Genomic DNA, 21,799 nt, shown 5'->3' on the forward strand with positions numbered 1-21,799 from the left:
ATGGTTAGAAAGAAAGGGCCTCCACGACTTAACCTGATATGTTCCTTGACTCTTCTGTTCATCAGTTGACTTCTTCAGTATCTTGAGGGACTGCAGGCTGTTGCAGATGTGAGAATTCCATTAAATCTTTATTTAGCTGCAGCTCGCTGCCTGGCTGCTTCTGAACTTGGACTAGTTGCTTGGCAACCTCATGTAGGCTGTGCACAAAGGGAGCACAATGCAGGCAGACAAGACTTTTATCTGAAGAGTTGGGGAGGATCTATTTTTAGCTGCTTTCTGAAATTTTGACTGCTGAGTTCTCTTATATGCACAGGTATTACATGGAGATTGTATTCTTGTGATGTGGACACTGACATATGCAATACTTTGATAAGTCACACAGAGCTTTCCACTTTAAAAGGGGTTCTGAGAACAAGGTCAGAAAAAGAGGCAATGGCAAACGCTTCGGTTTCCCCTAGGAGAAGGCTGACTTCAATTTAGCTGGTGAAAAAATGTTGAAAACCAATTGTCGCAGTTTAGCGCAGGCTATGTGTCAGGATGCATTCCTAATCCCGTCTGAGACCTGGAAGGTTAATATTTTTTAAAGAAGCGTTTTGGAATAAGATAAAAATAAATGGCAAAGTCACAAAGCATATGGGAGAGTCATGGAGAGAGCTGTTTATGTGTCAGCAATGCAGTTCCATATGTTAGGAATCTTTCAGGGGAACTTGACTCCCTCCTTCTCCTCTCACCCCTCCCTTCTCTTCAAAAAGGACTGCAGTTCATTGGAGAGAAGGGAGCAAAGAATCTGACTTGCTGGGGAAGTTTGCAGCATGTTTACATACGCGTGTTTGCAGATGATGAAAGGAAAAAAATAGAAGAAAATAGGCTTTTTAAGGTTTCTGTTGAGAATACTGGAAGCCAAAACTCACCAAAGGGAATTACTTTTGACATAAAAGGTTTGTTTTTCTTGCTTCCCACCACCTCTCTCCACTCCCTGTTGTGGAACATTCCATATGAGGTATGTGCTATTTTCTCCTGTGATGAAATAGGGTTAGTCCTCAGAAACCTCAGGTAGGAGAGGGGCAGAGGAACTTCGTGGTGTTGCCGTTCATACTTAACATTTTGAAGTTAAAGCCAGGGTTTCTTGCCTTAAGTTTTCTTCTTCTTCTCACACACTGTAGTTTCTCATTGCACTCCAGAATAGTTAAGTCCTTTGTTGCAGAGGTAATATTTCAATTATTGTAGTGAAAATGTTGACCCTCGTTTGAAGATTATTGCTGCATGCTGCCTCCCCTCCCAAACACAGGATTCTTTTCATAGTGCTGTGTTTTCACAATAAATTTGTAATGTTTTATAGAGAGAATTAATGGAAGAAAATGCCAAATAAGCAGATTATGTTTTACTTATAATCTTACATTTTGCCATTGCTTTCATATGATGAAGATTTTATCTGATCATTTCTCTGTATTATATTTGTAGTAGTCCTGAGATTTAAAAAAAAAGGTCTTTGGAAGCCTATTAATTTGACCCTGGACGATATAATGAAGCAAAAGGCCCAAAGTGGCTTGAATACTTCAGTTTACAGTGGAACCTCGTGTTACGGACAGGATCCATTCCAGGGGCCCGTCCGTAACATGGACCTGACGCAAGCCGAAGTGCTGTGTCTGCACATGCGCGCGGCGCGATTTAGTGCTTCTGCGCATGCGTGAGCGGCGAAACCTGGAAGTAACACGTTCTGGTACTTCTGGGTTGCCACGGGACGCAACATGAAAACATGTAACCTGAAGCGGACGCAGTGTGAGGTATGACTGTACTTGGGACAGCCCCATAAGATCTCAAGAGGAAGCATCTCAGAGCCCAAGCACTGAGAGGGCCTTGCCCGGTAAGCTATAGCCTTACCCCTCTTATTTGCCTTGCTGTGGTGGGCTCTTGATTCCAGTATCCCAGAGAGACTACTACAGTGGAACCTCAGGTTACGGTGGAGATCCGTTCCAGAGGCCCTGCTGCAACCCAAAAACGATGCACATCAAAGCCGTGTGTCCGTGCATGCGCAATTTAGCGTTTCTGCACATGTGTGAGCGGTGAACCCGGAAGCAACCTGTTCCAGTACTTCCGGGTTTGCCACAGACATTTTCTGAAGCAGACACAAGCGGAGGCGGACGCAGAACAAGGTTTGACTGTAAATGCTTGGTAGAAGATGTTGCCCTTGTGAAATCTCACATCCTATCTAGAGATTTTAGTATGATAGAGCCTTCCCAAAATAGGCAGCAAAATGTGAGAGAAGGGGTGTGTGCACCATTAAATTGGGACAATTTTTTTTTTTTTTTACAATAGCTACATTTCTAAATAAAATTAACATTGAGTAGAACACGGTTAAAAAGAACCCCGGAATGCCTTCCCACCAAGATGCAGAGAGTGAACACATCTTTTATGATGGCTGTCTTTTATTAGCTACCTCCCAGCCAGCATTGTTCCTTTTCCTTGGCGGCTGGTGCGATTCTTCAAATGCTTCTGTTAGCATGGTGCAGCCAGTCACCTTATAGAGTTCCTTTAAAGAGCTGCAAACTACTTTGGACTCTTTGAGTCTCTAGAAAGGAGTCAAACATAAGATATGGCACAGAGGCAAAAGGATCTTAAGAAATCCTGCAATCTTAGTAAAGAGTTCAGAGAAGCACAGATGGGAATGGGGAAAGGAAGGAGCTGTTTCTGTGTGTCAGAGAGAGAGAAAGAAAGAAGTTATTAAAAGGAAGTAAGACACAAATAGGGGACGCAGGTGGCGCTGTGGGTTAAAGCCTCAGCGCCTAGGACTTGCCGATCGACAGGTCGGCGGTTCGAATCCCTGCGGCGGGGTGCGCTCCCGCTGCTCGGTCCCAGCGCCTGCCAACCTAGCAGTTCGAAAGCACCTCCGGGTGCAAGTAGATAAATAGGGACCGCTTACCAGCGGGAAGGTAAACGGCGTTTCCGTGTGCGGCTCTGGCTCGCCAGAGCAGCGATGTCACGCTGGCCATGTGACCCGGAAGTGTCTCCGGACAGCGCTGGCCCCTGGCCTCTTGAGTGAGATGGGCGCACAACCCCAGAGTCTGTCAAGACTGGCCCGTACGGGCAGGGGTACCTTTACCTTTACCTTTAAGACACAAATAGGTATGTGGAGAACTAGGTAGAACATAAGTGTTCTTGAGAACCTAAAAGTTTATTCAGAAATATGAAATGTATTCAGCATGTATGGATTTTTAAAGAAAACAGAAAAGAAAGCACTAAGGTAACAGATTATTCCATCACATTGCTTAATTTACAAAAGAAAGGAACTGGAATGGTTCAAGCATGATTGAGCACCATGCTCTGCTTCGGATGCCTGGCACCAGTTAATTCTATGCTAACCAGAGTATGTTTGCCCATAAATCCCACTAATTTAAGTGGAGCTAGAGCATCTGTTTAGGATTACATCCCAACACTCTTGAAACAGGCTGAGGTGGCTTAATATTCCTGGACCCCAAATCTTACTCATACCCCAACTTCCACTCTATACAGTAGGACGTAATTCTGAATAACATGCAGAGAATTGAACCGCAAACTGCAACCAATGATAATACAATCATACCTCATGTTACGTTTGCTTCATGATACCTTTTTTCAGGTTGCGTCCCGCGGCGACCTGGAAGTACCGGAAAGGGTTACTTCCGGGTTTCTTCGCTCACGCATGCACAGAAGCACTAAATCGCGCTTTGTGCATGAGCAGAAGCGCCAAATCGCGCCACACACCTGCGCAGATACTGCACTTCAGGTTGCGGGCTTTTCATGTTGCGAACTGGCCTCCGGAACGGATCCTGTTTGCAACCAGAGGTACCACTGTACCAGATGACAGTTATGCATTATTTTACATTTGAGAATGCAGTGTGTGATTTTCTTTGCTGTTCCACTGCAGTGAAAATGTCATGTGCCTGCTCTACTACTCATGAAGTCATTCAGTATATGTTTCTGTGGGGCTTTTTTTTTTTTGATGGAGCAAAATGATTTGTCTGTTGCATTGACTATTGCTTCTGTGCTATGTCTATTTGATCTGAACCGCATGACTGTAAGGAAGCTGTGTCAATGAAGAATGATTACCCTGTAACTTTAAGAACTGGTGTCTGCTTTCTTCCTCCTCCCTCCCCATCCCTTTCCCCTTTTGTGTTTTGTCTTTTAAACTATAAGTCCGAAGGCTGGGGCTGTCTTATTTTTTATTCATCAGTAGAACCATTCTAGGAGCGTTTTCAATTGAAGATAAGGAAAATGATTTAAGTAAATAATGGATGCACTGATTGACTTAGGCAAGTCAGCCTTGACTAGCAGTAAAATGGGAAAGTAGGGATGAAGGGTGTTTGTGAACAGCCATTGATATGGTAGTCGGTGGTTAGCAAAAAATTTTTTGCTATAGATTCACTCAGTGTTGGGCTTGTCCTCTCAGCTTCAGTGTTTCCCACTTGTAAAATGAGACAGATGCTTTTTATAATGACTTTCACATTATTAATTCCACAATAAAAGTACTCTGTGTGTGTGTGTTAGAGATTTGTGTAGGTTTTCTGTGCAGCCCAAATTACAAGAGGCATGATTCGGGTGAGGTTTTTGGTTATCCAGGTCAGATCATGCTGTTAACAAGGCATCTCAAGTCAAATAAGGGACTCCTTTAAAGTCCCAAGTTGCGCTGTTGATTTGGGTGCCCAAAATTTCAACATTTTGCCATTTAAAATAAAGCAGCTGCTGCATCTTTTTAAAAAAGCAAAGCAAAAGCAATCCATTTATTTTTATTTATTCTGTTGCTTTTCTTTCTTTCTCTTTCTCCCCCCAGGATTATGTTAGCTTTGTTCTTAGCTTGCAAACTTTTTAAAAAGCTTAGGGTCATTCTTCAGTTCGTCTCTATTCAGTTGAAGGGCTCTTAATGTGATTTATTTCTGTGCTTTTTATTCTAATCCCTGTTTTCCAACAGAACATGTTTGATTTCGCTTATTTTTCCTTGGGTTTGGGCTAACTTTTCCGTTACCCCACCCCTGCTGCTTCTGCATGTGTCCAACCTATGTACATTTACAGTTGTTGTTTTCCTTCCAATTTTAGTTTGCCAACTTAAAGTTTTATCCTGCTCTCTTTGGTTTCAAGGTACCTGTGATTTCATCACATTGAATTACTGTTGTCCAATATTATTAATAACTGATGTTTTCTCCCTTCCGCTCTGTAGGCCTCACACTTTCCCAACACTAAGATAAGCCTGCTTGTCTCTGAAGTAGGCTCCCAGTGGTGTTAGGGACAGGCAACTCTGTCTTAGTTTCTCATTTTTCCAGTTGTGTTCTACACATTTCCACATCGTTTGCTGGATTGTTTTTTAAAATGTCCTCATGAAAAGTAATCAGCACTTTGATTTCTCACAATGCACACATTTTTACATGCCGTTCTGCCTAATACAGTTGTACCTTAGATCTCAAACGCCTTGACTCCCGAACAAATTGGCTCCCGAACAATCGAAATCTGGAAATGGGTGTTCCGGTTTTCAAATGATTTTTGGAAGCTGAACATCCGAGGGGGCTTCCGCGGCTTCCAGTTGGCTGCAGGAGCTTCCTGCAGCCAATCAGCAGCCATGCTTTGGTTTTCGAACGTTTTGGAAGTTGAACGGACTTCTAGAACGGATTCTGTTGGACTTCCAAGGTACAACTTTATACTCTTTTTATTTTTTGTCAAAGCAGTTTCCCCTGGTAGAATTCAAAGCAATTTCCCTAAAACATTTTTTACTAATGTATGCATTTATATGCACAGTTTACCCCAGTATAAACATTTTTTACATATTACTTGGCTGGAGAAAATGTTGAAAAGGGCAAATTTTGAAGGTTGGCCATGTTTTGGTTCACATATTCTTTCTAAAAGTGTAATATTTACTTCCCTTCCCTTCAACTTCTCCATTGTCACCAAGAATTGCTGCAGTGAAAGATTTTCTGAAAAACAATAGCAGCCCCCTCTCTACATCTCAGACAGTCATGTCAGGGAGGGGAGGATATCTAGCATAACCATTCAGCTACATTGGATTTTCCTCCCCCTCCCCCATCTGACAACCTCATGGCTATAAGGGGCTCTAGATGAGGGAGCTTTGTCTGTTACAGAACTATTAACATATTGGGAGCCAAAACAATTATTCTGGTTGTTGTTTTTCAGACTTTTGAAATAAATACTAACTAGGGCACTTAATCTTCCATTTCCCCTGAAGTGCTACCCTAGACTGCAAACCATAGAGAAAATGGAACAGAAGTTAATTCCTAAATGAGATAAATCAAAAGAAAAACTTTGGATTTTACCATTAGCTTAAATGATAAAGAATGTTACATTTAGCCTTGTTGGCCTCTTAGGAGACTTTGCAAGTTGGGAAATTAATGCATTCTCTGGGTTCTATGATGGGGTGGCAGCAGATATATCAGAAAACAGGATACCAATGTGGTTTCAAAATGTTGAGATAAGGGAATTCCTTTTATCAAAATGTGGTGTGCAGTGTATTGTCACTCATTTGCTAATCTGCAGGAAGTGTACAACATATGGTCAACTTTTATCTTTGTATAGCGTAACCACTCAAAGAGCTCCCTTGTCAAGTAGGAATCTGGTAAAAATGCAGCATACTATCTACTACTTTATTGCACTGGCTCTCTGCAATTTCATGAATACATTACCAAGCTTGACAGTGGGGAAGAGATTTTTCAGGAACTTTTTCATATGAGAGCATGCCATTCTATAATGGCAAGTCTGAGGAGATGGGCATAGAGGTTCCCCTGTACTTATTTGACTCATGTTGATGATCACCTGACATGGGACCTTCCGTCTATAGGCAAGGCTACCACTTCTTATAGCTACTGCATATATGGCCCCAAAACTCCTTTATGCATATGGGTAAGAGAGCTATGAGGGACGTGGGTGGTGCTGTGGGTTAAACCACAGAGCCTAGGACTTGCCGATCAGAAGGTTGGTGGTTTGAATCCCCGCAATGGGGTGAGTTCCCGTTGCTCGGCCCCTGCTCCTGCCAACCTAGCAGTTTGAAAGCACGTCAAAGTGCAAGTAGATAAATAGGTACTGCTCCGATGGGAAGGTAAACGACGTTTCTGTGCGCTGCTCTGGTTCGCCAGAAGCGGCTTAGTCATGCTGGCCACATGACTTGGAAGCTGTATGCTGGCTCCCTCGGTCAATAAAGCGAGATGAGCGCCACAACCCCAGAGTCGGCCACGACTGGACCTAATGGTCAGGGGTCCCTTTACCTTTAAGAGAGCTATGAACTTAAGTTGCCATCTTGACCACTGGGAAACATTGCCCCCCTGCCTTGGTCTGTGTTTCCCTTTCAGTGCTGGATGAAAACCTTTTTATTTGTTCACGCTTTTTATTTGTTTTAGTGTGGATATTTGATATTATGCCCGCCTGCTGTGTTTCTGTGATTTATTTATTTTTGTAATTGTATTGCTTGGTGATTTATTTTTGGTAGGCCTCTCTGAACATTTCAGTTGAAGGGTGACTAATAAGTACTTTTAGTAACATAGATATTGTTGACTAGGGCAACAAAGGCAGTTCGAATCCTGAATAAATTTAGGGCAGAATAACCAAACTATTATGGGAATATAAAGTATCCTGAAGTTGCGGACTCAGTTTGCCAGTCAAGCTAATGCTGGCCACCTTCATACTTAAAATGGCTCAAATATTTTGTGCAACGTATTTATTCAGTAAGGAATATTTACCGTAGTCCTAATTGTGCTTACAGTGTCCACGCTTGAACCCCGGGTGTGTAAAGTAATAACGAAGACGTGAGTTCATTGCAGCATGGAGGGCAATTTTCCTTCTTACTCATGAACCATAGTCAGCCCACTCATACTTAATATCTAGGGGAGGACCTTCCAAATGAGAGTATGGGATATTTCAACGTCTAGTGGAGGCCCAGCACATCTCCTGCGGGAAATTAAGTATCACAGCAAATGAAAGCAAAACAGTAGTTAAAAGCTCAAATTTGGGAAACTGTTAAATGAAATGTGAATTGACTTCAGTGTCTTAGCCAAAGGTTTGTGGCTGGAAGACTGCAACTGTTAACTGAGCTGGAAAAAGGAGGAGTATGTGCCTTCCCCAGCTTTAGAAAGGTCTGTCTTGTATTACGGTAATTATGATTTATCATGTTAGGTTTTTTTCTTTAAAATGTTCCAAATTAAGTTTTAATATTTCTAGATTTCCTCATGTAGTAGTGCTTTCGTGATCTTTTAATTTATTATGCTAAACAAAGATCATTACACTTGTCCCAACAACTGTACAGTGGTATCTCGGGTTAAATACGCTTCAGGTTACATACGCTTCAGGTTACAGCCTCTGCTATCCCAGAAATAGTGCTTCAGGGTGAAAACAGAAATCGTGCTCCGGCGGCGCAGCAGGAGGCCCCATTAGCTAAAGTGGTGCTTCAGCTTAAGAACAGTTTCAGGTTAAATATGGACCCCCAGAATGAATTACCGTAAGTCCTTAAACCGAGGTATCACTGTATATGAATAATGTGAGCAACGGTGGACATTCTAAGTTGCATGATTGCTGACCTTCCACTAAAACTTGCCCCCTCTAATCAAGCCTTGTTCATGTAAAGGCCAAATGAACCAACAGAGCTGGGTGTGAAACGCTGCAAATTATTCTGATGAAAATTACTGATAAGCAAAGTACGTTAATTTATTGAGCTGGACTTTTATAAGCCGTACCTTCTACAGAGCAGACAAAAGGAGACATTCTGTGTGGGACAGAATTCTTCTGCCAATAGGGAATACAGCTAAAGAAAAGTACTTGTAGAAAATGAAAGAATCTCTTGCACATCCCTTACCCAAATAGGAGATCTTAACTTTTCCCCACACTCCTGTTTTGCTGTGAACTGTTTGAGCAGGGATCAGACAGACTTCTTGTAAATCCTCTTTTGCATCTTAGCAGAACATAAGTCACTTTCTGGCCATCAGTGAATAGGGGCAACACTGTTTTGTCCTAAATGTTAAGATCGCAGAAAGAAAAGTATATTATTTATTTATTTATTTATTCGTTTGTTTGTTCATTCATTCATTCATTGAAAGGTAAACCGGATGGTATTTTGAATGGATTTTGTTATGCAAGCCCTTTTTCAGAAACCATATATATTAATGCTATGTAGGTATGCATTGTAGTATGAATGAATTGTGTTTTGTATTCTTCGTTTATAGAATATATATAATAATGTTATGTTACTAAGCAAATTTAATAAAACAGTTTAAAAACAAAACATGGGGATATTAAAAAAAATAAAATCATTCATTCATACCCCACCTTTTTCCCTGACAGGGACTCATAGTGGCTTACAAATAAAATAGGAACAGCTAAAAATATTTTTTTATTGTTAAAACAATTAAACATTAATAGAAATAATACTGTATTTACGCATATCTAATGTGCACCTCAATTTTCAAAACCTTGAAACCAAAAAAAGTAAATGTGCCATCAAATCTTATGTGCACCCTAATTTTCACAATGTAATTTGGCCAAAAATTCAGGTAAATACGGTATATGTCCCCCCCCCAATACACACACACACACACACACACACACACACACACACACACACACCAAACACGGCATGGCACCAGCCCTCTCATTAAAAGCAGTCAGTTCCCCAATGTCTGTTGGAACAAGAAGATCTTTACCTGCCAGCAGAAGCACAAGAAGGAGGGAGCCAGTCTTAACTTTTTATAGGGTGGGAGTTTCAAAGTCTGAGAGCAGCCACAGACAATATGTGTTAATGACCGTAGTCCAGCAATTGCGAGGGGGGATGAGGCAAGTGGGAAAGAGAGCTTCTTTGGGGCAGCATTTGCCCCTCTCTTGAGCTGCCCATGTGAATGAAGTTCATTGAGCTACTTGCTGGGTGAACTAAAGGTGAATTAAGTTTGTTTTAGGATAGAATTTTAAACGGTTTCTAGTTAATCAATCTTTATGTTCAGTCCCTCCTGACCCCCAGCAGGAGGCCTGAACTCATAGCCTACATTTTTTTAAAATAAAGAAAAGTAAGTCAATCAGGCATCTTTAAATAATGTTAGAAAGCAAAATGTGGAGGCAATACTCTAAAACATATTTAGGCAAATATGGAGGCGCTGCTGTTGCTAAGGTTGCTTAGTCACTTAATCACTGTTGCTAAGCAATCCGAAAGAAGCAATGTATTCTTCCTCCTGGGGAGATTCACACTCTTCCAACAAGAGCACTTTGCAGTGAGAAATAAAGGAACAAAGTAAATGATGACTTGTCCTTATCAGCTGTGTGGAAGGCAGAAGTTAAACAGGGTAATACAATAATTGGGAAAAGCCTCACCTTTTCACATTCTGTCAATCACACATGTTATTTCAGTATAGCACCTGATTTACTTTTTAACACTGTACTTCAGCACAGCAGCCTTTAACATTCTGGATGCTATTTTTGTTGTTGTTGTGGATGAACTGAACTAGCAGGTCACTTTGTTAAAGGAAGAGCTTGCTCCTTTTGGGGCAGGATGAACCTGTACTAGAAATAATAGCTGAAAATAGTTGGTGTGCTTTGAGTACATTTTGGTTAAATCCAAAGAAAGCATTATCACAAATGCACCACCTGTTGTTGCATATATATAGAATAGTTGAGTTAGCTGGAGAAATGGGCAAGAAATCAACGAAATGGAGTTGCTGGAAAAGAATTAAACTGTTGATGAGTAAAAACTTAATTAAAACATACTAGAATGCACTGGAGTCAAACTGGAGAAGCTATAATAACAGTATGGAAGAAATACTAAGTTTCAAACCCAAAATATTCTTGCTAAGCATTAACAATATCTGGAGAGAAAGAGGGGCTACTGTTCCCTATAACAGCCAAGCTAATATATGCCAAATATTGGAAGACTCTAGAAATACCTCAATTAAGGCAATGGTATGTAAAGTAATCGAATACATCTGTTTTAAGTCAACTAACAAGGGCACTGTAGAGGAAGCAGAAAGCATGTAATTAAAATTTGTTTGAAACAGAATAGAGGGTTGTATTCAGTGTAGCACTAAAGTAAATGTCTTATTAGTGCAAAAACAGATGGGGGGGGGGTGGCATGGAGGGAGGAGAGGGGAAGAAATTACTCTAGTGCCAGAATTTTGTTGCATACCTCCCAGGGTTGCTATCTAGTACAAAGATGGGGTGCAAGGGAAAGTATTCTGCAGTTGGAGCTTTGTATGACACTGGAAGCAAAGGTGTGCTAAAGGAAGAAAATTAGATCACAGAGAAGCTGACTACATTGTCTGCATTTGTCTTCATCGCAGAAGATGTGGGGCAGGTTCCTGTGCCTGAACAAACTTTTTTGAGAGTTTGAGGAAGTAATGATGCTCTAGGCCTCATTGACATATAAAAAATGCACAAAGCACTCTTAAGCTCAAATTTGAAATTGCTTATATTCTAACCAAAGTAACTTGTCCCTAAGGTCAGCCTCCATCCCTGAGGATGGGAAAGTGTCCATTGTAACACCAGCTTTTTAAAAAGGGATTGAGAGGGGCTATGGGAATATTAAAGGCCAGTTGACATATGTTATGAGAACACTGGTGAAAACCATTATTGAAGATTAAATTGTCAAGTACATAATAGGGTTGCCATATTCCCAAAAGTGAAAGTCTGGACAAAGTTGTTGATATTATATATCTATATCTATCATCTATCATCATCTATCATCATCTATCATCTATCAATCATCTGTCTTATCTATCATCTATCTATATATCGCCCTACTTGCCATACGTCCCGGACATTGTGCTGATTCATCAAATATCCACTGGATATATGGCCGCCCTAATACAGTGGTACCTCGGGCTACATATGCTTCAGGTTACATACACTTCAGGTTACAGACTCCGCTAACCCAGAAATATTACCTTGGGTTAAGAATTTTGCTTCAGGATGAGAACAGAAATCACACGCCGGTGGTGCAGCGGCAGCAGGAGGGCCAATTAGCTAAAGTGGTGCTTCAGGTTAAGAACAGTTTCAGGTTAAGAACGGACCTCCGGAACGAATTAAGTCCTTAACCCGAGGTACCACTGTATAGATGAACAATCTTGAAGAAGCAGATAAAAAAAAAGACTTTTGCAAGAGTAAGTCTTCACGGATGCTGTGGCACCTATGTGCACTGTAGATAGTTTGATTCCATTTTTGTTTGACGTGACACATCTTCTTGAGAGAGATCCTGGAGAACATCCAGGCACATTTCAGTTTTATTAGTGTCCATGTATTGTTTACTCAGTGGGCACCATCCAAATACGAATCCTTCCATCTTGAAAGGAGCCAAATGGTTGATGTATGTAACACCTATATTGCTTTGTTACCTTTAAGCCCTAAACTGTTTGGGGCCAATTTACTTGAAGTAATTGCTGTGCATATAGACCCTAAAAGACCCTGTTAGCAGACCCAGCATCAAAATCAGCTAGACCTAGTAGCTAGAAAAGGTTGTGGCCCTCTCACTTGAACTCCCTTCCATGGAGTTGACCTCCCTTCCATGTTGTTGTTGTTGTTGTTTAGTTGTTTAGTCGTGTCCGACTCTTCGTGACCCCATGGACCAGAGCATGCCAGGCACTTCAGTCTTCCACCGCCTCCCTCAGTTTGGTCAAACTCATGCTGGTAGCTTCGAGAACACTGTCCAACCATCTTGTCCTCTGTCGTCCCCTTCTCCTTGTGCCCTCCATCTTTCCCAACATCAGGGTCTTTTCCAGGGAGTCTTCTCTTCTCATGAGGTGGCCAAAGTATTGGAGTCTCAGCTTCAGGATCTGCCCTTTCTTTAGTCTCTTTTTAAACAGGCTTTTAAAGACTTTCCTATTTCAGCCTGCTTTCAGTTACTGTTGATCTGGAGTTCTTGTTGCTCTTTCTGGATTGGGAGTGATTGCTGATCTGGACTGGGTTGTTTTCATGTAACTATCTTATTTTAATCTTTTTACATGTGTACTATGTTTTTAAATTGTCTTTGTTTAAGCTGATACTAGTTTTACCTTGCAGAGTCTTTTGCTTGAACTAGCTGGATGTAACTACCTAAATAAATAAATAAATTGCTCTACAGAATTCCATGCAAAGATATACAGAGTTTTTAAAAAGTGCACTTTTTGTTACGTTCACCCTCTTTTGTAACTGCATAATTAGCTGTTTTGGACTTTTCAAAGGAGCATAGGGGAACACAGTGGAATGCTTGACTTGAATACGTTGTTCTTTCATCCTAGAACTATTAAGGCCTCTTGTGAAATAGTGGCTCAAAATCTGAGCAGGTGTGGTGAAAATTCTTATCTCAGTTTTATTTTGTGTGTATGAAATTGGATGCACAATAAAATGGTCTTCTGCTATGAGTGAATTTCTCCTGAAAACATCTTGAGAGTATGAAAACCCCTTTTGAGGCACATTTAAAAGACAAGTCACGCTGCGTTATTAATATTCCGGTTGTTCGTAAAACGGCACTCTCTGCTTGCACCGTATATCATTCCAGGAAACAGCTGCTCCAGCCAACGACTGTTGCTTGTGCTTAGAGCTCTCAGACATTTTCCTTGTGAGTCAAGAAATAGTTTCCCCTCTTCCTGAGTGTAGCTAAGCTGCTGCAGAATCTGGGGCTAGATAGAGAAGATGGTTTGTCTATTCAGCACTTACTTGAGAAACTAGAAATGTTCACTCATATGATCTGATCACGCCAAGGCCAAACCTCAGTGGCCCGCTGGAATGGTGCCACTTCTGGACTCATGGCCAGCCCCAACCTGGGCCCCCATTCAGCACTTCATCGGGACCGTCTGGTTCTTCAGCTGTTGTTGCAAGTGACACCACTACTAATCACTAATCACTCACCTACCCTCCTCTCCCTGGGCCCAGATGTGTCTCCTTGATGGGCAGGCAGGCAGACAGTCATGCTTTGTAGAGCCCTTCTCTGTGCCAAGCCCATCAGCTTGTACCTAATGCCAGCCCTGGACATCATCATTTATATCATCTATGCTAGATACCATTGAGCGGTTGTTACATGAGATAAACAACAGGATGTGCACAGTCTGCGCCTCTTGCTCATTGTCATATTTTGTACATTGCTGGTGTCTCTTGAGGAAAACCCGTTTGCTTTGCTACAAATACTTGCCTGCTTCACTGGAAACCCTGAGGAAGTTCTGAACTAAGACCTCCAGGAAGATAAAAAAGGAGTGGCCACTGTTTGTGTTAGGATCACAGGGTACAAATATCTGCAGAATGGGGTGAGGTTTGTTTTGTTTGCCTGTGTCTCGGTGTAGTGTGATAATACATTGACAAGACATGCTGCTCTTTGAGCCTTCACCTATCTTAATTCAGAACCATCTCTCAGAACAATCTAGCTAAAAGCAGTTCACACATCCCCTTGCCTGCTGCTTTTATGTTGAACATTAAAAAAAATGCTATTTATTTGTTTTTTAAATTAACGTAAGCTGCCATGGGCCAGTTTTGATAAGTATATAAAAATTGCACTGTTTAAACATGTAATTCAGGAGCAACTCTCATGAGCATATGTGTGTATAAACATTTTTTGGCTTGAGATTTATGGATGTGTTTCTAAGTTTAAGTTTGTAACACTGAAAACAGTAGCAAGGGCCTAGTATAAGAAGAGTTTTCTGTACATACAGACTCAACCAGTTTTGTTCAGAATTGTTCATAGGGGTTATTTATTTGCTTGCTTTGTAATTGTGGACCTGCAAAGTTCTCTCTAGGAAATCGGAATCTTAAGTATTTGGTAACTTTGAAGAAATTTTCTCTTTAATTATTAAAAAAAAGTTTCTGGTCCTTATAACAGGCAGTTGGATTGTTTCTATCCTATAGGTGGAATGAGATAATTTGTTTAGAAGCGAGCAAACACTCTTGGCGGGAGAAAATGGAACTATATATTTGGTATATCATCATCATAATCTAATTTGAATATTGGGAAGAGATAGTGAGGTGGGAAAGACCTGGGACACATTGGATAATGATGTTGTGAAGTATAATTTTTACAGTTGACATCCTATTTCCCCCCCTCTCTGCAGGTGAAGCTGAGCAGGAACTGGGACCCCCTCCATCTGTAGATGAGGCAGCAAACACACTCATGACTCGCCTGGGCTTCCTCCTGGGAGAGAAAGTCACGGAAGTGCAGGCAGGGCAGCAGTACAGTATGGAAGTACAGGAGGACAATCAGGTGGGTTTGTTTTGTGCTGATTGATAGTGATTTGACTGTGTCTTGTTCCTTGATGTAACGCTTGATTTGCAAAATGAGGGGTTCTGTTAAAAATATAATCCCCGGAAGCCATGGCTCATAATCTAAGATTCATCGGAGATTACTTCATAGGCTCTCTCTTCTCTAGTGGCAGAGGTAGGGGAACCATGTCCCAATGAAATACAAAACGCTGATTTCGAATTGTGCGGCAACCGTAGTAGATTGGGACACAGCTGAAGTGGGTGCAAAGCTTGTCCCCTGTGGCCCAACATGTTCCCGCAAGCTCAGATTAGTGGAGCAGGAGAGCTGAAAATAATGCCACATCTGGCAACCAATGTGCCCCTTTGGTTTCAGAAGTACATTGGTAGGGGAGTCTAAAAAGCCCAGGACACAAATTTTCATGGCTCTCTAGCGGCTATAGTGGTTCGTTTATCAGAAGTAATGTATTTAGTATTAAATCTGTAAGTGTATATGTGATTGTGACCAAATTAAGCCTCCTGGGCCTCCTAAACTGTGGAAATTTGTGCCTTGGGCTTTTTGGTCTGGTCTACCCATGTACTAAGGGGCGTGGGTGTCGCTGTGGGTTAAGCCACAGAGCCAAGGACTTGCCTATCAGAAGGTTGGCAGTTTGAATCCCCACAATGGGGTGAGCTCCGTTGCTTCATTCCTTCTCCTGCCAACCTACCAGCCTTCTCCTGCCAACCTACCAGTTCGAAAGCACATCAGAGTGCAAGTAGATAAATAGGTACCGCTCCGGAGGGAAGGTAAACGGCGTTTCCGTGCACTGCTCTGGTTTGCCAGAAGCGACTTAGTCATGGTAGCCACATGACCCGGAAGCTGTACGCTGGCTCCCTCAACCAATAAAGCGAGATGAGCGTCGCAACCCCAGATTCGGTCACAACTGGACCTAATGGTCAAGGGTCCCTTTACCTTTACTTTACCCATGTACTATCTGAAACCCAAGGGTCACTTTGTTTGCCAGCTGTGATTTTTTCCCCCAGCTCTCCTACCCCACTATGAGAGCCAGTGTGGTATAGTGGTTAAGAGTCTTGTAATCTGGGGAACCGGGTTCGCGTCTCCGCTCCTCCACATGCAGCTGCTGGGTGACCTTGGGCTAGTCACACTTCATTGAAGTCTCTCAGCCCCACTCACCTCACAGAGTGTTTGTTGTGGGGGAGGAAGGGAAAGGAGGAGGTTAGCCGCTTTGAGACTCCTGAAGGGAAGTGAAAGGCGGGATATCAAATCCAAACTCTTCTTCTTCCACTAGAAAAATATTTTTCTATCTGCAGCTGGGGGCCTCCCCCATTTACATTTTTAATGGGGGGAGGGGAGATGCTCCCATTTTCAAGCTAGTGATGGCTTTGCTACAGGCAGCAGAGTTCTTGTGGAGCTCCCAGTACCATGATCTACAAACTAATTTTAAAATAGAATGAAAAGAAACTTTTGATTTTTGAATGTTTATTAAATAAGCTGAGTTGTACATTCTAATGATGTTAGATAAAACAGGACAACAACTACCTCAAATAATAATTAGTAGCTAGGTTTACATTGAATAACAAAAATTAACAAATATATCCAATCAATATTAAATTAAAGGTAAAGGTAAAGGTACCCCTGCCCATACGGGCCAGTCTTGACAGACTCTGGGGTTGTGCGCCCATCTCACTTAAGAGGCCAGGGGCCAGCGCTGTCCGGAGACACTTCCGGGTCACGTGGCCAGCGTGACAAAGCTGCATCTGGCGAGCCAGAGCCGCACACGGAAACGCCGTTTACCTTCCCGCTGGTAAGCGGTCCCTATTTATCTACTTGCACCCGGAGGTGCTTTCGAACTGCTAGGTTGGCAGGCGCTGGGACCGAGCAGCGGGAGCGCACCCCGCCGCAGGGATTCGAACCGCCGACCTTTCGATCGGCAAGTCCTAGGCGCTGAGGCTTTAACCCACAGCGCCACCTGCGTCCCGTGTTAAGTAATATTAAATTACTTAAATTTAAATCAAGTTAACAAGAATCACACACAGTTATTCAGATCATTCCCAAAATAGAACAGAGTTGCTTTGCATCATTCCAATATTGAATAAAAAGGCTTCATTTGTCAATGATATCACTGTGTTGCCTTCCCTCTATAACCTATCAAATTTGTAAGTTTAATTGAGTAAACTGTATCTCATACCCTCAGGCACCCGTTCTCTAAAGACAGTGGATTGATCTTTTTCCATTTATGACTGATAGTCATTCAGGCAGCCGTTAATAAATGAAGTACTATTTCTGTGCCCTCAGTTTAAAACGATGCCCTTGACAAAGCCAAATAAAATTAACAATGCAAATGAAATAATTCCTTCCTTCTGATGGCTCTATTTAAGGCGTTTGCAAATATCTTAGGATTGCCATATTTCAAGTGGTAAAAATTCAGACACAAAAAGTTTTTTAAGTTTTTTTAGGGCAATTGCCCGATAGCCACTCCGCCACCACAGAGCCAAACCCCGGTCACCCAAGCCTGAACCAGAACCGACTGCGCACAATTATTTTTTATATGGAAAAAAAACCCAAATCCAGGACATTTGCTTTAAAATGTAAAATCCCCCCCTGGATGGGCATGTAGGACCCCCAAAAGAGGACATGTCCAGGAATTCCCAGACTTATGGCAACCCTAAAATATTTGCCTGTGGATCAAGCTTTTTCCTCTCCTCACAGTGGCTGCAAATGAGCCCAGCTAGAAGTTTCCCCCCGCCAAAGTTTAGGTTGACCTTGCATGGATATCACTATTTCTTATTTCAGCAATGTATATGCTACTTAATCACAACGGTCTGTAAGCATTGTACAAGAAACTCAATGCAATAAGAATAAAAATCAGTTAAAATTATAAAATTACAGTGGTGCCTCGCAAGACAAAATTAATCTGTTCCGCGAGTCTCTTTGTCTTGCAGTTTTTTCGTCTTGTGAAGCACGGCTATTAGCGGCTTAGCGGCTATTAACAGCTTAGCGGCTTTAAGAAAAAGGAAACAAACTTGCAAGAACTCGCAAGACGTTTCGTCTTGCGAAGCAAGCCCATAGGGAAATTCGTCTTGCGGAACGACTCAAAAAACGGAAAACTCTTTCGTCTTGCGCGTTTTTCGTCTTGCGCGTTTTTCGTCTTGCGAGGTACCACTGTAGAATTGTTTAAATGCCTTTTGGCGTAAAGAAAAAAGTATTCACGGAGCACCAAAAAGTCAACAGGAAAGGGGGCCTGCATGACTTCAGCCAGGAGTTCCATAAAGTTGGGCTCCAGGTTGATATGAGCTGTGCCTGCGAGTCATGGGGCAACATGTGCCAGTGTGGTGTAGTGGTTAAGAGCGGTAGTCTTGTAATCTGGGGAACCGGGTTCGCGTCTCCGCTCCTCCACATGCAGCTTCTGGGTGACCTTGGGCCAGTCACACTTCTCAGAAGTCTCTCAGCCCCACTCACCTCACAGAGTGTTTGTTGTGGGGGAGGAAGGGAAAGGAAAATGTTAGCCGCTTTGAGACTCCTGAAGGGGAGTGAAAGGCGGGATATCACATCCAAACTCTTCTTCTTCTTCTTCATTAACATTGACCCCCAAAGACCTCTGTGATTGGGAAGACCCTCAGAGCAGACTGTTGGTTGCACAGAAATCCACTTCCTCTCCTTTACTCACTCCAGGCTGAGTCGGTATTGAGCAGTATATGAGTGCAAAAGCAGGACCAATGTTTCTTGCACTCTCAGTACCCTAGCTCTAGATTTGGTAGCTAAAATTCTTCCGTACTGACGGTATTCGTACCCAGTTCAAGTCATGGTACCCGGAGTTCATTCATATCGACAGTCCTGCTACCATACTCAAGCCTTGGGGCATTTATTGGAAGGGGCATTTCTGATATCTAGCTCAGGCCCTGGTATCTATAGTTCCTTAGGGCTGGCAGAGATTCTGTTTCTGATTCCAGCTGTCAGTACAACAGTTTTTGATACTCAACTCAAACCTTGGGAAATGGCATTTTACCAATACATCTTTATGAAGTCCTTTTTGCAAGTGGTTTGCTTGCAGACAGACTTCAAATGCGAGCCCCTTTCAAGTTGTCACAGGAAGTCATAATGGCACCAAGTGATTGACAGGTAGTGTTGGCCTGCGTGGGGTAGAGTGGGAAGGATCTGGCGTACCATATGGATGCACTTATGCCCTTCAGCTTAAATTGAATTGAGATTTTAATCGCAAACTTTTGGGGAGTATATAAACATTCTTAATGAATAAATAAAATGTGTTGGGAAGTGGAATTTCATGCAGTCCCACCTTTAAGGTCATTCCATTCCAGCTTGAAACGTGTCCTCAAGTGACAGCCTCCCAAACTGGGATTGGTTGGTTGGCTGTCTTTGAAGCCACAATCCCCATCCTCCTCTTTGAGATGCCTTGTAGGTTTGCAAGTGGGAAATGTCTGAACTTTCGCCCCATGCAGTCTCTACCTACAAATTCACCCTGTAGCTGGCTATTAGGTGGCTCTGCACTGGGTGACTTTTAAGGTGAGAATCACATGGAGCTGGCTGACCTGACTGGAAGAATCCAGGGCCAGAAAGAAGAGGAGTTTCAAGAGGACTGGAGGAAATTCAAGGACTATGTGAATAAATATTGTAATATAAAAATAAAAAATATATAAATATATATAATATATTATAATATATATATAATATATAAAAATTAGAAATTACTTGAAAGAAAGAAATAGGCCTAGGATTAAATTAAGTTATAAATAAATAAATGGGATTTAGAATGTTAAGAAAAGTGAATAAGATGGACTATAATTGGAAACTTTTTTAGTTTAATAATGATATTGGAAAGCTGTTACTTTTAATTACAAGGAAGCTCAGAAGGGAGGGATTTGAGGAAGTCAACCAAGATGTTTAAAAGGTCGGATTTGTGAAGAATTAAGTTTGTTGTTATTGTTTATCTGTTTATTGGTCCCCCCTTCCCCCCTTTCTTTTTTCTTTTTCTGTTTTTGTGTATCATTTTGCTTTGTGGTTTGTGTTATCACTGTGGAAAATCTAATAAAAAATTTATATATAAAAAAAGGAGAATCACACAGGCTTACAACTATCACAATCCCCTCTTTCAAAGCCACTTATTTTCTGACTGTCAGGGGCAGCCTGACAGCCAGGGAGGCAGTATGCCTGGGTAGCATTGAAGGCAAGGATGTATACAAACATCCTTTTTCGTTAGCTTATTTTTAATGGGCGCTTAATTGAATACATCAAAGCAGAGAGCAGAGACTTCCGTTATAAGTGGTTCCTTGTGTTCAGGGATTAAAAAATAGATTCCATCTTCTTATAAAAAAGCAAATATGCTTCTGGAAGGCAAGGACAAGAAGGTATCTGTGGAGGAATGGTTGCATTCTGTAATAGATTTATATCTCTGAGCTAGTTTTTGCATGAGCAGGTTTCCGATGGGCTTTGAATACTTTCTGTGTATGTAAAGGAAAAATAATACCTGTAAAAGCTGTTTTCTGTGAGTGGTACTTTCGTTAAGGGCAGTGATAAGGCTGTAGTGAGGCATGGGCAAATTGGGGTGGTTTTGTTAAGAATTCCTCTTGTCCCAAATCAGTGAGTGAACGTAATAACTTTGGCCTAGATGCTGTGTGATGCCTTGGAATTATATAGCAACACAACACAAAGGCCCTAACTTCAAATAGCCTGGTAGAAAACTCAGCGAGACTTAAACATGAAAAACAGCACTTAAAATGGGCTGGAGCACTAGAAGGACCTGGTTAATTAATGTCAGATACATAAGATAACATTCATGTTATATTTTGTGGAACTAAAATTTCCTTTGTTTTGCCATTTTGAAATATATTAGCAATTTGGTCCCTATGATGTTCATGGGTTATATGTGCTTGAACAAGAGACTGATAGATGCTTCGATTTGGGCCTGGTGGAAGAGTTTTCCAGTTGAGATTCCTTCCTCATGCAATGAGCAATCTGTAGGAGAAGATTATAAAGTATGATGGCGCTCTGAATCAGCTAGCAGGAGGCTGTTATATTAATAGCACTGTTACCCCTTTCCTTCAACCCGCTCAGAGTCTCTTTCCACTCATTGTAGCTTACTGCCACTACACATAGCAGCAAACCTACCTCTGGAACATGTCTGTCCTGGGATTGATTGCTCAACATAATGAATCATTGTGGGGGAAATCGTTTGGATTACCAACCGTTGTCTTGCTAATCATAGTATCTGGTGTTTGGTTGAGAATCGAGTTATTAATTTGCCCTTAACTTTCAAATCCCATTAAGTAAAGAAAACCACTCTGAGACACAACAGTTTGCAGACTGTCCCTTTTGCCACTGGGAGTTTCTTACATAACCAGAACTCCTGAAAAGCCACTTACAATCAATAAAAAAAATAAGAGCCCTGGTGGTTCAGGTGGGGTGCTTGGGCTGTTGGCAGTGGTTCTCTTGCCTCCAGTCATTCTGTGTCGCTAACAGATTTTGTGTTCTGGTATCTAGTGTAAATGGTTGCCTTTCTTTGCTTTATTGTGAAGAGGTGCTCTGCTTCTTGCCACACTTATGTATTTGCTTTCCGAAGAAGTGAGAATTTTCACAAGCAGCAGTAGAATTTCTGCAGCAAATTCTATCGCTTCCCTCACA

At 41.8% G+C, this 21,799-nt stretch overlaps 1 protein-coding gene across 3 annotated transcripts in view; it reads left to right on the forward strand.

The window, feature by feature from the left end:
* Window positions 1-21,799, forward strand: part of TANC2 (tetratricopeptide repeat, ankyrin repeat and coiled-coil containing 2) — a 199,768-nt gene that overhangs the window by 117,903 nt on the left and 60,066 nt on the right. For all 3 annotated transcript variants that reach the window (XM_083708920.1, XM_083708922.1, XM_083708921.1), the window contains one exon: window positions 15,018-15,166. In XM_083708920.1, coding sequence (XP_083565046.1) covers window positions 15,018-15,166 — 149 coding nt within the window. The remainder of the gene's footprint in view (window positions 1-15,017; window positions 15,167-21,799) is intronic.

Source organism: Podarcis gaigeae (assembly GCF_964106915.1).
Source record: "Podarcis gaigeae genome assembly, chromosome: 13".
Classification (NCBI taxonomy): domain Eukaryota; kingdom Metazoa; phylum Chordata; class Lepidosauria; order Squamata; family Lacertidae; genus Podarcis; species Podarcis gaigeae.